General features: G+C 40.4%; 3 protein-coding genes across 7 annotated transcripts in view; 2 read left to right on the forward strand and 1 right to left on the reverse strand.

The window, feature by feature from the left end:
- Positions 1-8,372, forward strand: part of SFR1 (SWI5 dependent homologous recombination repair protein 1) — a 296,645-nt gene extending 288,273 nt beyond the window's left edge. The window contains exons 1-4 of one of the 2 annotated variants that reach the window (XM_050804922.1): positions 4,015-4,176; positions 4,925-5,046; positions 5,656-6,066; positions 7,491-8,372. In XM_050804922.1, the coding sequence (XP_050660879.1) occupies positions 4,164-4,176; positions 4,925-5,046; positions 5,656-6,066; positions 7,491-7,682 (738 nt within the window). In that variant the 5' untranslated portion in view covers positions 4,015-4,163 and the 3' untranslated portion in view covers positions 7,683-8,372. The other variant, XM_050804923.1, reaches the window with a different exon arrangement.
- GSTO1 (glutathione S-transferase omega 1) overlaps positions 1-14,466 on the forward strand; it is a 584,823-nt gene that overhangs the window by 430,678 nt on the left and 139,679 nt on the right. The window lies entirely within an intron of this gene.
- CFAP43 (cilia and flagella associated protein 43) overlaps positions 11,903-14,466 on the reverse strand; it is a 107,919-nt gene continuing 105,355 nt past the window's right edge. For 3 of the 4 annotated variants that reach the window (XM_050804892.1, XM_050804894.1, XM_050804895.1), the window contains 3 exons: positions 14,072-14,152; positions 13,289-13,442; positions 11,903-12,273 (listed from right to left, as the gene is read on the reverse strand). In XM_050804892.1, coding sequence (XP_050660849.1) covers positions 12,107-12,273; positions 13,289-13,442; positions 14,072-14,152 — 402 coding nt within the window. In that variant the 3' untranslated portion in view covers positions 11,903-12,106. Of the gene's footprint in view, positions 12,274-13,288; positions 13,501-14,071; positions 14,153-14,466 lie in introns of those variants that run through there. The other variant, XM_050804893.1, reaches the window with a different exon arrangement.

Raw genomic sequence — 14,466 nt, forward strand, 5'->3', positions numbered from 1 at the left:
AAGGGTATTTTCTTTTTTTTTTTTTTTTTTTTTTTTTTGAGACGGAGTCTCGTTCTGTCACCCAGGCTGGAGTGCTGTGGCCGGATCTCAGCTCACTGCAAGCTCCACCTCCCGGGTTCACGCCATTCTCCTGCCTCAGCCTCCTGAGTAGCTGGGACTACAGGTGCCCGCCACCTCACCCGGCTAGTTTTTTTGTATTTTTTAGTAGAGACAGGGTTTCACCGTGTTAGCCAGGATGGGCTCGATCTCCTGACCTCGTGATCCGCCCGTCTCGGCCTCCCAAAGTGCTGGGATTACAGGCTTGAGCCACTGTGCCCGGCCGAAGGGTATTTTCAACTTATGTACAACTGTGATAAGAAGTGTTGAAAGTCAGCTAAGAGAATTTGGCAGATTTTCCTGTGTTATAAATTTGTATTAAATTTAGTTTGTTTAATTTGTCCTAATGGACATTATAAATCAACTGAATCATGTGGATTTTACACAATTCCTCACCCAAGTGGATGTTAATCCTAGTTTCAGAAGTGTGTATTTTTATCTTTTTTTTTTTTTTTTTTTTTTAGGAGTCTCTGTCGCCCAGGCTGGAGTGTAGTGGCACGATCTTAGATCACCGCAATCTCTGCCTCCTAGGTTCCAGCAATTTTCCTGCCTCAGTCTCCCAAGTAGCTGGGACTACAGGCACCCACCACCAGGCCTGGCTAATTTTTGTATTTTTAGTAGAGACAGGATTTCACTATATTGGCCAGGCTGGTCTCTGACCTTGTGATCAGTCCACTTTGACCTCCCAAAGTGCCGGGATTACAGGCACGAGCCACTGCGCCCGGCCTATGTCTTTGTTTCTTTAAAAAAACCTATGGATACTAGTTATGTCCACATCACACAGAAAATGTTGTCAATACAGAAAAGCCTATGGGAATATAATTTAGGTTACCTTGAGACTATTGTTAAGATTTACAAAATAATACTAAAGCTGAGAATTTAAAAATTAACATGAACATTTTAAATGTGGCTAAAAAGTAAGTGTGTTTGTGCGTTTGTGTGTAGGTAGAGAGAGACAGAGAAAGAGAGGCTATTTATTCTTTTCTTGCCGTTAGACAAGAATAAGAACAAAAAAAATTTTTAAAAAAAACCTCATAAAGATTTTAGGTCGGCCGGGCGCGGTGGCTCAAGCCTGTAATCCCAGCACTTTGGGAGGCCGAGATGGGCGGATCCCGAGGTCAGGAGATCGAGACCATCCTGGCTAACACCGTGAAACCCCGTCTCTACTAAAAATACAAAAAACTAGCCGGGCGAGGTGGCGGGCGCCTGTAGTCCCAGCTACTCGGAGGCTGAGGCAGGAGAATGGCGTAAACCCGGGAGGCGGAGCTTGCAGTGAGCTGAGATCTGGCCACTGCACTCCAGCCTGGGCCACAGAGCGAGACTCCGTCTCAAAAAAAAAAAAAATAAATAAATAAAAAAAAATAAAAAGATTTTAGGTCTACATCATCATCCCACCAATAATTACAGACAAGAACGAAGCATTTTACCACTCCCTGATGAGTAACAAAGTAGCCAACAGTAGCCTTGGGGACTGAAGAAATTTTAAAATACATGGAAAGCCTGACTTGAGTTGATATTAATTACTATTATTACTGGATTCTATTGCTTAAATTGTTCTCTGTGGTAGGGTAAGGAGTCTTTACTTCCTGGCTCACTGGGCCAGTATTTTTTCCTTCCTGAAAAGTTTCATAGGAAACATACAATGTCCTGTGTCAGAAACACCAAAGTCTTCACAGGCTAATAGATTTCAAGTCACTAAAGACACTGAAATGTATGATATGCATTATCTAAAGATACAATTAAAAGTATAGGGGCTATATTCCAGATCTCTGACATGAAACCGAGGAAACTGGGTTTCCAATTTGTGACGTGAAAAGATTAAGTAAAATACAAACTTATGTATAGGGAGATAATTCAGTTCTAACAATGCATGAAAGCCAGAGAGGTAGGTCAACAAATGCACATTTCTGAAATACAGGTTTTTCTGAGTATTTGTTCTGAAGTTCTTTGAAAATCTGGCCAAATAATTCCATTTTAAGATACCAGTTCACATAATAAGCAAGTCAGAACATTTGCAAGGCAAGATGTTGTTTTCCTTTCTGCAGCCAGGAAAAACACAGCTCTAAGCTTAGGTTGTAAAGGTAAAAGGATTTGGGAGCAGCTGATTTTAGCCAGTCATAAAAACAACTCGCCCTTATGCCGGGAGGTATAAAGAATATGCAGAGTCTGCATGGTGCTTCTACTGTCAGGACAAATCATTATGCTTTTTCTTTGAGATTAACTGATGCCAATGAATGAGTAAAGGGAGAAATAAATGTACAGACTGAGACCTGCAGCTTGGTGAGATGAGTAACACCTTTATCACAAAATCATGAGTTCTGTCTTCCACTTTGTAAATTCCTTGGGGTTAACTTATGTAATTTAAAAAAATTTTAGGAGTGAAATATGTATTACTAATCATATGTGAAGCTCTGCATTTTCTGCTATTTATAGTTTACATTGTGTGGGATCTTACAGATAACAGCATCTTTTAAAAATATATGTGCTTTTTCGGGGAATGGGAGATAAATCAAGGGGTGAAAGGTAAGTGAAGGTGATACATTCCTTTAAATCAGTTAGGGAATGGTGAATACACTTGAATATATAAAATAACTACTGCTTCCTAGATACCTAGCTCTGTTCTAGTTGCCTCTTACCAGTTCTCATTTAATTCTCCAATCCCATATTAAGAGATGAAGAAACTGAGGCACAACATAAAGTAGGGTGCCAGGATTTGAACCTAGACAATTTGACTCTAATGTCTGTGCCCCTAATCATTCCCTTAAGTAGTCCTCAGGTTTTGTAATTATTATACCTGACTGCTTAAGGCTCAGGTAACTCCCTTCTGGCCACTTCTAAGCCATTACTGTCAGATGTTACTAATAGTAAAGAGACGATATCAATGTTTAAAACGGCCATTCAATAAGAGGACTGAAAACACTAGCCCCTGGAAATTCCCAACTTCCACGCGACTCAGAAGTTACACAACTCTTTCCCTAAACCCAGTGCTCCACCCAGTGTAGCTAACTTTGTCGTCGCGTAGCAACAGAACCTCGCCACACTGGAAGCGTGGCGGGGGGTCGGGGGGGTGGATTTTCTCGACTGGGGATGCTGCTGCCCGGTGGCCGGCAAAGGCCCTATCGGTCTCAAACATCTGAATTTTGCACCGACACAATCTCATGTAATGATTGTTCTGTTTCCTGTGTTGCGCCACAACAAACTTCCTTGGGCTACATTTTCCCTCAGATTTGAGTAAAAGATTTGAGGTCACGCTAAGAAGCCTGAATACTGAGGTACAGAAACGGTTGTTTACAAAAAAAAAAAAAAAAACCTAGCGACGGGACCGCCGAGTTTGCGGCAGCCAAAAAAGCTAGCGATGAGCTCAGCTAAAGTGCCAGGACTCTCGGATAGATTTCTAACATGTTTCATTCTCAACAGGCTGGAACCCAACGCTGTTCTTGTGGTCTCTGCCTCTGGGGAGTCCACAAGCTGTAAATCTAACATGCAGCCAGCCGTGCGGCTTCTGGCCGCGCCACATCTGAGGAAAGCCTTTTCTGTGACGAGCGGGGAGAGGAGACTGACTGGAGCCAGAGAATGGAGGCGGCGGGCTGGCGGGGGCAGGGGGAGGCACTTTCAGGCGCACTTCACAGACGCACAAAAACAAGGAAGCCTGAAGGGAAGGCGGTTGAAAATAAGACAAGAGAAGCCGCGAACGGAAGCGCGCCCCCCTCAGGATCGGCTGGTTGTTCCAAAGCTCAGCTTCCCCCGCCCCAAGACCTGCTGCGGATCACGGCCGCGCGCGCGCACTCCCGCTGCCCTCGGGCGCTGGGCGGGGAGAGCCGCGCGCACCGGTTAATTCTGCCAATCACGCGTTTAGGCCGCCTATCGTGTGGCCAAGCCCCGCCCCAACCGCCGGCTGGCGGAGGCGCGCTCGCAGTCCCGCCGCTCTGAGTCGCTGAGTGAAGCGGCGTCTCGCGCGTTTGTCAGTCTGGCCAATTGCGCGTCTTCTACGCCAGCCGCACGGCCCCGCCCCTGCCACAGGATCGATTTACGGCCGCAGCTGCGCGCGCTTTTTGCTCTCGCTGGGAATGGCGGAGGGAGGTACTCAGCTGAGGGGAAGGGGGTTACCTGAGACCTGGGCTTCCCCGGGAGTGTGCTGTGGAGTCGAGTTGAGCTCCTTTTCCGGGTCTGGGGAACTCAACCTCACCTCATGCATGGGGTCTTCGGGGATCTAGTGGGCTTTCTGCAATGGGGGGAAGGAGGGGACTACTCCCGCCCCTGGTTTGCCTCTCAAAAGTTGATGCCTTTGTCGGAGAAAGCAATTTCAGTCCACTCTCCTTTTCAGTGCCTATTCGCTGCTTAAACTAAAAGGGCGTAAATGCATCTCCGCTGTGTTTCTTATGCCTCGGGCCGGCAGGGTAACGGGTTCTAGTCACAGCTTGTAGAGTTCAGGATGGGTGACATTCAGGTCCTATTGTTTTTGAGTCAAGGTTTCGGCTATATCTTTTTGAATTATGAAGCTGTCATCATAAAGAATTCCTGATTATCTAAAGCTGTTATTCCCTTCTTCCAAGGCAGAATTTGAATATATTTTGGTGGATGAAAAGAAAACAAGGAGAGTTGTGACTATGAGATACTAGCTGGTTGATGTGTCATGAAAATCTTAGTGGTCCCTTTGTGGGAAGGTAAATGGAAAACTGCAAAAAGAGCAATAATGAATTACAAAGTGAAATTAGAAATATCTAGCTTGTGGATGCTTTGTATACCAATAAAATATATTCTTTGATAAAAATCGACTATGGAGAGGTGTGGCTAATTTGATTCTCATTTAATAATTTTTCTTTTTTAGAGAAAAACCAAGATTTCACTTTCAAGATGGAAAGTTCGTCAGACTCAGCTGTGGTTTTACCTAGCACTCCTCAGGCCTCTGCGAATCCATCATCTCCCCATACAAATAGTTCACGAAAACAAGTATGAAAATCTTTGTCCTTCCAGTGGATCCATTGTGTGTTTCTAAGTATTGTGGCAGTGGTGGTTTAAATTCTACTGAAGGTTGTTAATTAACATAATGTGTAGCATAAATAAGTAGACATTTTATTAAACAATTTTATGTTTTTCTTCTAAGGTCACATATATGACACCCACCAGCCCCTTTCCATATTTTCCTCTTGAATCAATTCATTTCAGTTAGTTTCAGATTAATGGAGAAAGTTAGAATCTGTGCAGTATTGTGAAGGTCTTTAGTGGCAGGGTCTAGGTCTTTTCCTTACTCTAATTCTGAAGCACCTGGAGTACCGTCAGGCATGTGCTTGTTACTGAACAAATAAATGTTCCTTGATTACTGGGATAAACCTTTCAACACTTTTAGAAAGGTGTTGATCTTGCTGAAGTAAAAAGGAAATAGAACAAATGGAGCTTCCAGAAATTAAAGACATTTTGTGATGCCTTCTTTAGATGTGGAGACAGAAAGCCATCTAGTGGTGTCTAGCACAGAAATGTAAGGCCTTTATTTCTGGTGATTTATTGACATCAAGAATGTTTTTCTTGATTCACATTTTTAATGTTTTATGCTCTTTATAGCCTATGAGTGCAACACTTAGAGAAAGATTAAGGAAAACAAGATCTTCATTTAATTCCTGTTACAATGTGGTGAAACGTCTTAAAGTAGAGAGTGAAGAAAATGATCAGACCTTTTCAGACAAACCAGCATCTTCCACAGAGGAAAACTGTTTGGAATTTCAAGAAAGTTTTAAACACATAGATAGTGAATTTGAAGAAAATACAAATTTGAAAAATACTTTGAAGAATCTCAGTGTCTGTGAATCTCAGTCACTTCATTCTGGATCATGCAGTGCTCTCCAAAATGAGTTCATGAATGAGAATCTTCCTAAACAAAGATTAAACGATGAAAAAGCCAAATTGGTGAAGCAGGTTCAGGAGAAAGAAGACCTTCTTCGGAGGCTAAAACTAGTCAAAATGTATAGATCAAAGGTGAGAAGAATTTCGGGACCATTGTATCATTTTTATTTTTACATAAATTGCAGGAAAGTAATTTCAAAAATAGAAAATAAGGTGTGTGTTTGTTTTTTTATCATAATAAGCAATAAGCCAAATATTCAGAAACCTGGCTTCCAACAACTTTAATTCAACTCCAGATTTAGAGTAGAAAAGGCCCTTAAACACCAGGTAAAACTTTTTAAGAATCTCAGCTCTTATTTAATATGCAGTTAAACTTTTCTCTCTAGTTTCTAGCCCACAGCAATATTAGAAGTATTAAATGTTAGATGCAAGTACGACGGGAACAGAAGTGAAAGCTGACAGTCAATTAGTAAAACTAAAAATGGGCTGTAGAGTACAATAAAAGGTATTTTATTTATGATCTTGTGTCTCCCCCAAATAATTAATGTGATTCAGCCATATTATTTGAGAAAAAAACAAATATATATTAGATTTTAGATTTCAACTCATATAGGTTGAATTAAATAGAACTTGAGTACATGGAAGGAGATAACCTTTATTACCTGGAAAATTCATATATATGCAATAGCTCATTTTCCCCCAACTATGTGGAATAAATGATGAGATAGCATATCTCATTTGTTCTCGTGAAATTTTAGGGTTTTTTAAAAATAAAATTTAGGAGTATTGAATGTATTTTAAAATTTAGGAGTAAAAAGTGTATTTTATTTATTCATTCTCTTTTTAGAGACATGGTCTCTGTTACCCAGCCTGGAGTACAGTGGTACAGTCCTAACTTATTGCAGCCTTGAACTCCTGGGCTCAAGTGATCCTCCCACCTCAGCCTCCCTAGTAACTGGGACTACAGGCATGTGCCATCACACCTGGCTAATTTTTTTAAATTATTTTTTTGTAGAGATAGTCTTGTTATTTTGCACAGTCTAGTCTTGAACTCCTAGGCTCAAGCAGTCTTCCCACCTTGGCCTTCCAAAGTACTGGGATCACAGGTGTGAGCCACCATGCCTAGCCTAAAAAAATATTTTTAACTAGAATTTTGTAATTTTAAAGAGCAGTTTTAGGTTCATAGCAAAATTTAGTGCAAAGTACAGTATAGTGTCATTTTTAAAAAGGTACAGTTGTAATAGAGTAGATTTTTCCCTGTATTACTGCTTCTTGACATAGTTTTGGCCCAATTTAATGATTTGATTTTTCCCTTATCATAAGGATGGTCCAGAGCGTGAGCCAACAAAATAGCCATTGAACTCAAGTTGAATGACATTGTAACCATTCTACATATGACCATCCTACTTTTTCCTAGATAGAAGTCCCATTCATCCCAGTGTATGTTAGCCTTTAAACCTGCACATCCACTAATTTAACAACTTTAATTAAGTTGAACTAGCATGACTAGTTATTGACATACATACATGGTTTTTTTTTTTTTTTTTCTGTTTCAGAATGATCTGTCTCAGTTACAGTTGTTAATAAAGAAGTGGAGAAGTTGTAGCCAGCTGTTGCTTTATGAGTTGCAGTCAGCTGTGTCTGAAGAGAACAAGAAACTGAGCCTTACTCAATTGATAGACCACTATGGGTTAGATGATAAATTGCTGCACTATAACAGAAGTGAAGAAGAATTTATAGATGTTTAATTCCTGATTTTTGCTCCAGAATATCTTTGAGAATGACAACTTAATTAAAAGGTATTTAGACACTTTTTTTTTTTTTTTTTGGAGACTGAGTCTCGCTCTTGTCACCCAGGCTGGAGTGCGATGGCGTGATCTCAACTCACTGCAACCTCCACCTCCCAGGTTCTAGCAGTTCTCCTGCCTCAGCCTCCCGAGTAGCTGAGATTACAGGCACCTGCTACCACGCCAGGCTAATTTTTGCATTTTTAGTAGAGACTGGGTTTCACCATGTTGGCCAGGCTGGTCTCGAACTCTGGCCTCAGGTGATCCACCCGCCTAGGCTTCCCAAAACCATTAGGGCTCAGAGGAATGTATCCCGATGAACATCAATTAAGGGCACTCTAATATATAAATTATAAACTAACTTCTAAAAGGAAAATTAGTATTTTGGATAGACTTGCCAAAGAAAACTTGACATTTAAATCATGTTTAAAAAGTCATTTGGGCAGTTCTGGAAACTAGTTTTAATACATTTGTTTTTTGTGGCAAAAAGTTTTATTTTAAATGTTAAAAATTGTCCACTCTGGTAAATGTCTAAACCTAAAGTTTAAAAATTTCTGCCTCCTAAGTTTATGCACCTTGTTTCCATCCATTTACCACATATTTCCATCTGATAATTTAGCAGGTAATTAAACTCATATGTCCAAAACTATATTCTTCCCTGTCTCTTCAAATTTGTTTCTCATACTCATGATTTAGTGAAACAACCATCTATTTGTTCTTTTTTTTTTTTTTGAGACAGAGTTTTGCTCCTGTTACCCAGGCTACAGTGCAATGGCACAATCTCAGCTCACTGCAACCTCCACCTCTGGGGTTCAAGCGATTCTCATGCCTCAGCCTCCCGAGTAGCTGGGATTACAGGCATGTGCCACCACCCTGGCTAATTTTGTATTTTTAGTAGAGACGGGGTTTCCCCATGTTGGTTAGGCTGGTCTTGAACTCCTGACCACGGGTGATCCACCCGCCTCGGCCTCCCGAAGTACTGGGATTACAGGCGTGAGCCACTGCGCCTGGCTAAACCATCTATTTGTTATAAAACTACATTTCCTTATCTCCCGCCCACATCAAGGTATCATGGTATATAAGGTTCTTTACATTTGTTTGCTTTTCTAGCTTCATCTGTGAAATAGATTAAATTTAGATTGTTTATTTTGTTTATAAACCCACCTCCACAGGGGTTGGGTTTCTGCTGCCAAGTTATACAATTGTACCTATCATTTTGGCCATGTATGGAGATAGGACCCAAGCTGGGCCAGTCCCTGAAAATTTGGAATTTAGCTCAGGAAAAGAAAGCCCATCTCTTTTTGTGACTGCAGCTGTTGTATATACACCTGGAAGGAGCAGAGCTGACATGCTTAAGGGCAGTGAGTGTGCTTACGGAGAAAGGCAGAGGTGATAGAATTTTGTGGATCAGTGGCTTCCTGGTTTTAGTTGCTAGTCATTCTTAAGGGCTTTCTGGATTTCTGCTTTTGGGTCCTTTTAAGTGTTAAAACAGCTTTACTTAGCTTTTTCAAAAGCCATTCCCTACTAGTTTAGCACTCCTCTGAACCCCCCTCAAGTACATCCCACTTTCAGCCCAGTCCCTCCCCATAATCTAACCAGTGTTGAATGTTTGGCACAGCAGGAGACGCCAGACCCTGCTTTTGTGTCCATTCTAATTGTTGGTGCCATGCCAGTAAACTCTTCCCCTGCCCACATATACAAATTCCTGTGCCGCTGGCCTTTGTGAATCTGGAGACTGGCCCAGACCTTATCTGAGCCTCCTCTGGCACTGGGATTCCTAGATGGGCACCCCTGTGGACTTGTACTGTTCTAGTGCTTACCAGCCAGCCTCTTATCACTGCTTGCTGCCAACCAGGGGCTTAAACGTGGCAGAGGAAATTGCCCCTTGTGGTGGTGCTGGCATTTTGGTAGGTCATTATGGTACCTCTCCAGATCTCAGAGGCTGCAGCTGCCCACTGCTGACAGGCACATCACCTGGAGCCACCCATATATATCGACTTGTGGGAAACACAGCATCAGTGAGACTGATTCTGGGAAAGCTTAGGGGTGTGGTAATGGGGATTTCCAAGCATTGACTGGGTGCTGAGGTTCCAACAGCACAGCAGCTGCTCTGTTGAATTTAATGTGATGCATTTATTAAAAACCACTGACTACCATAGCTTTATTTATAAAAATGAGGGCTAATACAACATAACACTTGTTTTTAATTTAAAAAAACTAGAATACTAGTTCCAGTTTTAAAGAAGAAATTTAAGATAGTTATTTCAAAATTAGGTGGTTATTTAAAACTCAAGTAGCAGAGCCAAGACTTGAAGCCCAGGAATAGATCCTGTAATTTTAATTCCTATGCATAAAGCCATACTGTGTCTGACCCAGTTAATTATATCATTAGCTGATAATATAGATATTTTAAAGGACTATAAAATATGAATATAATTGCTGTTCAGCAGAAGCTGAGAGGAGTCAATACCATGAACAATATTAAGAGAGGAGTTAGTGTGCATGACCCATGTGTCCTTCCAAAGCCCCAAAACCAGAAGGTACCTCCTGTTGAAAGGGCTTCTGGAATGTGGCTTGACGGCAAAAGGTGCCCACTAAGCCCCACTCCATCCATGCCTCAAAGCAAGGCAGTCGAGCAAGGAGCATTGCCAGAGTCACCAAAGGCTGATGACTAAGAAATAGAAATGATGCCGGCTGTTTGGTTTGTTAAGACCTGGGATCCACAGAGCATTATCTAGTGAAATTTGTGGCACTGACCACTAGCAAGTGGAGTCTCTAGACAGCTAACTTAGGTGAAAATGGAGCTTGTGTCACCAGAAAAGACTAAAAAATCAAGTCTAGTACATCTATGGTTGACTCAAACCAACAGGACAGAGAACTTCTGGCAATACCATCTCAAGTATAAAGTATTTGCACGCCTACCCTAGGGTCTGTCCCTACAACTCTCAGGGATAATTTTGAAGGACCCCAGATGTAGGAAATGGTACCCATGGGCACTTCCCTACTGAATAAGCCAAACTGACTACTTCAGGAGTCAGTGTAGTACAAAGGAGGGGAGTCATCAAAATGTTGGTCCTATCATTTCCCTTACCATTCCCATCCAGCACAGATCACTATGTGGGTGATCAATTACATCTTCTAAAGGTTTTTTCTTTTCGAAATTAGAAGATTTTATAATAGCTCTCTTGCTTTATCTACATCAGTGTATATTGGATATGGTACTGAGGATTAAACTTAACGTTGAGTTCATAAATTGCAGAACAGTGAGACAGTCGCACCACTTGGAGACTGTGGTCCATGATCCCTGTGGGCAGCAGTCCACAGGCTATGGAAGGGCAAAGCAGTTTTCTGGCCAATTAGTCATCTCATTATATAATTATCACCATCTACATGGGTAAAGTGATAAACTACTTCATGGAAATAAGAAAGTATTTTTCTGCTTGTTAAACCCTATTGGGTAGAGCACAAAATTGAATTCTATTAAAATATAAAAGAAATGTAGATTATCTTTCTAAAATATATTGTAATTTTTTTTTGAGATGGAATCTCGCTGTGTCGCCTAGGCTGGAGTGCAGTGGCGCGGTCTCGGCTCACTGCAACCTCCGCCTCCCGGGTTCACACCATTCTTCTGCCTCAGCCTACCCAGTAGCTGGGACTACAGGCGCCTACCACCATGCCAGGCTAATTTTTTTACTTTTTATTTTTAGTAGAGATGGGGTTTCACTGTGTTAGCCAGGATGGTCTCGATATCCTGACCTCGTGATCTGCCTGCCTTGGCCTCCGAAAGTGCTGGGATTACAGGCGTGAGCCACCGCACCTGGCCAAACTATGTTGTAATTTACAAACGATACAAGGCTTGGAAAAAGCTAACGATTTATCTTGTTCTCATTGGTGAAGCAGGGAATAATCTAAATATTCTCGTTATTTTTTTCTGATTATGAAAGAAATGCTTACTGAAGAAAATGAGAAACAGAAGAGCATAAAGATAAAAATTATCCATAATCTCAAAACTTTTCTGACAGTTTTATAAAATTAGAAATGTTTGGCAAAGAATTTCTTTTTAAGACTTTCTATACCATAACTATGAAAATATCTTTGATCTGACTCAGATTAAATGAGTAAAATAGATATTGAATACTTTCTGACTTCAAGTGTTGTTTATTCTTGAATAAAAACAGCAATTCATGGTATTTTACACATTTATTCATGCAGGACAAAATCTGTATACAATTTAGGCTAAAATTAAACAATTTTTTATCTGAAACATGCAACTAAGAGGACATGCTAATTCAATTTCTCAGTAAGAAAGAAAAGGAAATCATTTTACCCAAATGAAATGATTTTTTAAATGATTGATTTGGCCTTGTGTTTTCCTGCCAGCGTTTTTACATTTGAACAAGAGCAGGAAACGTTTTCATCCTTAATCTTTCAACTTCAGTCTGTAGTATTGAAATCTGTTCAGCTTGTTGTTTTGAAATATGTGTTAACTTCTGCTGTTGCATCATGTTTTCATACCGTTCTTTGACAATCTTTTCGCAAGTCAGTTTAGACCCTATCCCAAAAATGAAGAAGGAATTAGATTATTTATCAATACTTTCAAATACAGAAGCAGCACTCAGAATCAAACATGTGGAAGAAAGGCTGGTAGCAAAAAGGCATATGCACTTGTATGTTTATTGCAGCACTATTACAATAGCAAAGGCATGGAGTCACCCTAGGTGCCCCATCAACAGTGGACTGGAAAAAGAAAATGTGGTACATATACGCCATGGGACACTACATGGCCATAAAAAAAAGAATGAAATAATATCCTTTGCAGCAACATGGATGTAGCTGGAGGCCATTATCCTAAGCAAATTAACACAGGAACAGAAAACCAAATACCACATGTTCTCACTTATAAATGGGAGCTAAACAGTGGGTACTCATGGACATAAAGATGGCAACAGGAAACACTTGGAGGCCAGGTATGCTGGCTCATGCCTGTAATCCCCGCACTTTGGTTAGCTGAGGTGGGTGGATCACTTGAGCTCAGGAGTTCAAGGCCAGCCTGGCCAACATGGCAAAACCTACTCTCTACAAAAAATACAAAAATTAGCCAGGTGTGGTGGTTCCTGCCTGTGGTCCCAGGCACTTGAGGGGGCTGAGGTGGGAGGATCACTTGAGCCCGGGAGGTGGAGGTTGCATTGAGCTGAGATTATGCCACTGCACTCCAGCTTGGGCAGCAGAGGGACACCCTGTCTCAAAAAAAAGGAAAAAAGAAAAACACTGGGGTCTACTAGAGGGAGGAGGCAGGGAGGGAGGAAGGGCTGAAAAATTATTGGGTACTATGTTCAATACCTGTGTGACAGAATCATTCCATACCCCAAACCTCAGCATCACACAATATACCCAAGTAACAAACTTGTACATGTACTCCCTGAATCTAAAATAAAAGTTGAAATTATTTTTAAATGATCTATTTTTAAAGAAATGCTGGTAGCTTGTTAACTATTGTATACATTTTAGGATTACTGATTACTTTTAAAGAAACTTACAGTTGGTTAAAGAAAAAAAAACATGCTTACCCATTGCATTACAGATGTCTTTTCTCTCTGAGACAGCTACCAACTCTTCTCGTAGATTGCAGCTTAGGGTGTAATTTGCTATATCTTTTTGATTGCTGAACTTTCCAAGTTTTTTGAGTAGTTTCTTGCAGTTTTCCACATTCTTTTTGTGGGTCTGAAATTTTTGTTCCCATGATACCCCACAAAATTAATTTTGAAAAATGTGATTTATCCTATAAGACATTATTCTTATATTTTAAATACATTATCATCATTAAGATAACATCTTACCACCATATCTGTAGTGCCTGGCATAGTAGGCACTCGAGTTATTTGTTGAAAGGTAGAATGGTAGGTTAATAAAAAATTTTAGAAAAAAATTTTGTATATTCTTAAACTGAGAGAATATTTTAAAAGCTTGAGATTGCTTTGTTTCTAATGTATACTACATAATAAAAACTGACCATTTTTATTCAGTTATGATTAAATAAAACCTTTCCAATGCCAAGGAAAGACTACCAACACTCCCATTACATAAATCCTAACCTAATGTGAAATAGAAAATCCACTTATACTCAGATATGTCCCCAGGGGTTAATTCTAATATTAAAGGAAGTGCTTAATTTTATTTCATTGGTTACGGTTGCAAAGACACTACTTAGCAACTTCGAATTACCTCATGAATACTAGTAAATAACCAAGATTTTATTAGGGTCTAGGTAAATTCATGATTTGAAACACTATTACTTTGCTCAAATGATTTACAACTGTTAGGATATAATAACCAATGTCTTTGAGACTTACCTTATCTAAAACAGCAATGGTTTGTTCCATTATTCCAATCTGAATACTAATCAGAGCCTCATAGTTTGGTTCATTTAGGTACTTTGAGATTAAAAAAAAACAAAAAAACCAGGTAAGGATATTTTTCTCTCTTTCAATAGATAACTTTATAAAGATTGTTTTAGTTTTGAAAATTACTGTTTTTCATAACAAATATCTATGTAAGTTAAGATTGATTTGGCTTGGCTGAGTGTGATGGCATATGCTTGTAATCCCAGCACTTTGGGAGGCTGAGGCAGGTGGATCACCTGAGGTCAGGAGTTCGAGACCAGCCTGACTAACACGGTAAGACCTCATCTCTGCTAAAAAATACAAAAAATTAGCCGGCATGGTAGCACATGCCTGTAATCCCAGCT

Source organism: Macaca thibetana, chromosome 9 (assembly GCF_024542745.1).
Source record: "Macaca thibetana thibetana isolate TM-01 chromosome 9, ASM2454274v1, whole genome shotgun sequence".
NCBI classification, from domain to species: domain Eukaryota; kingdom Metazoa; phylum Chordata; class Mammalia; order Primates; family Cercopithecidae; genus Macaca; species Macaca thibetana.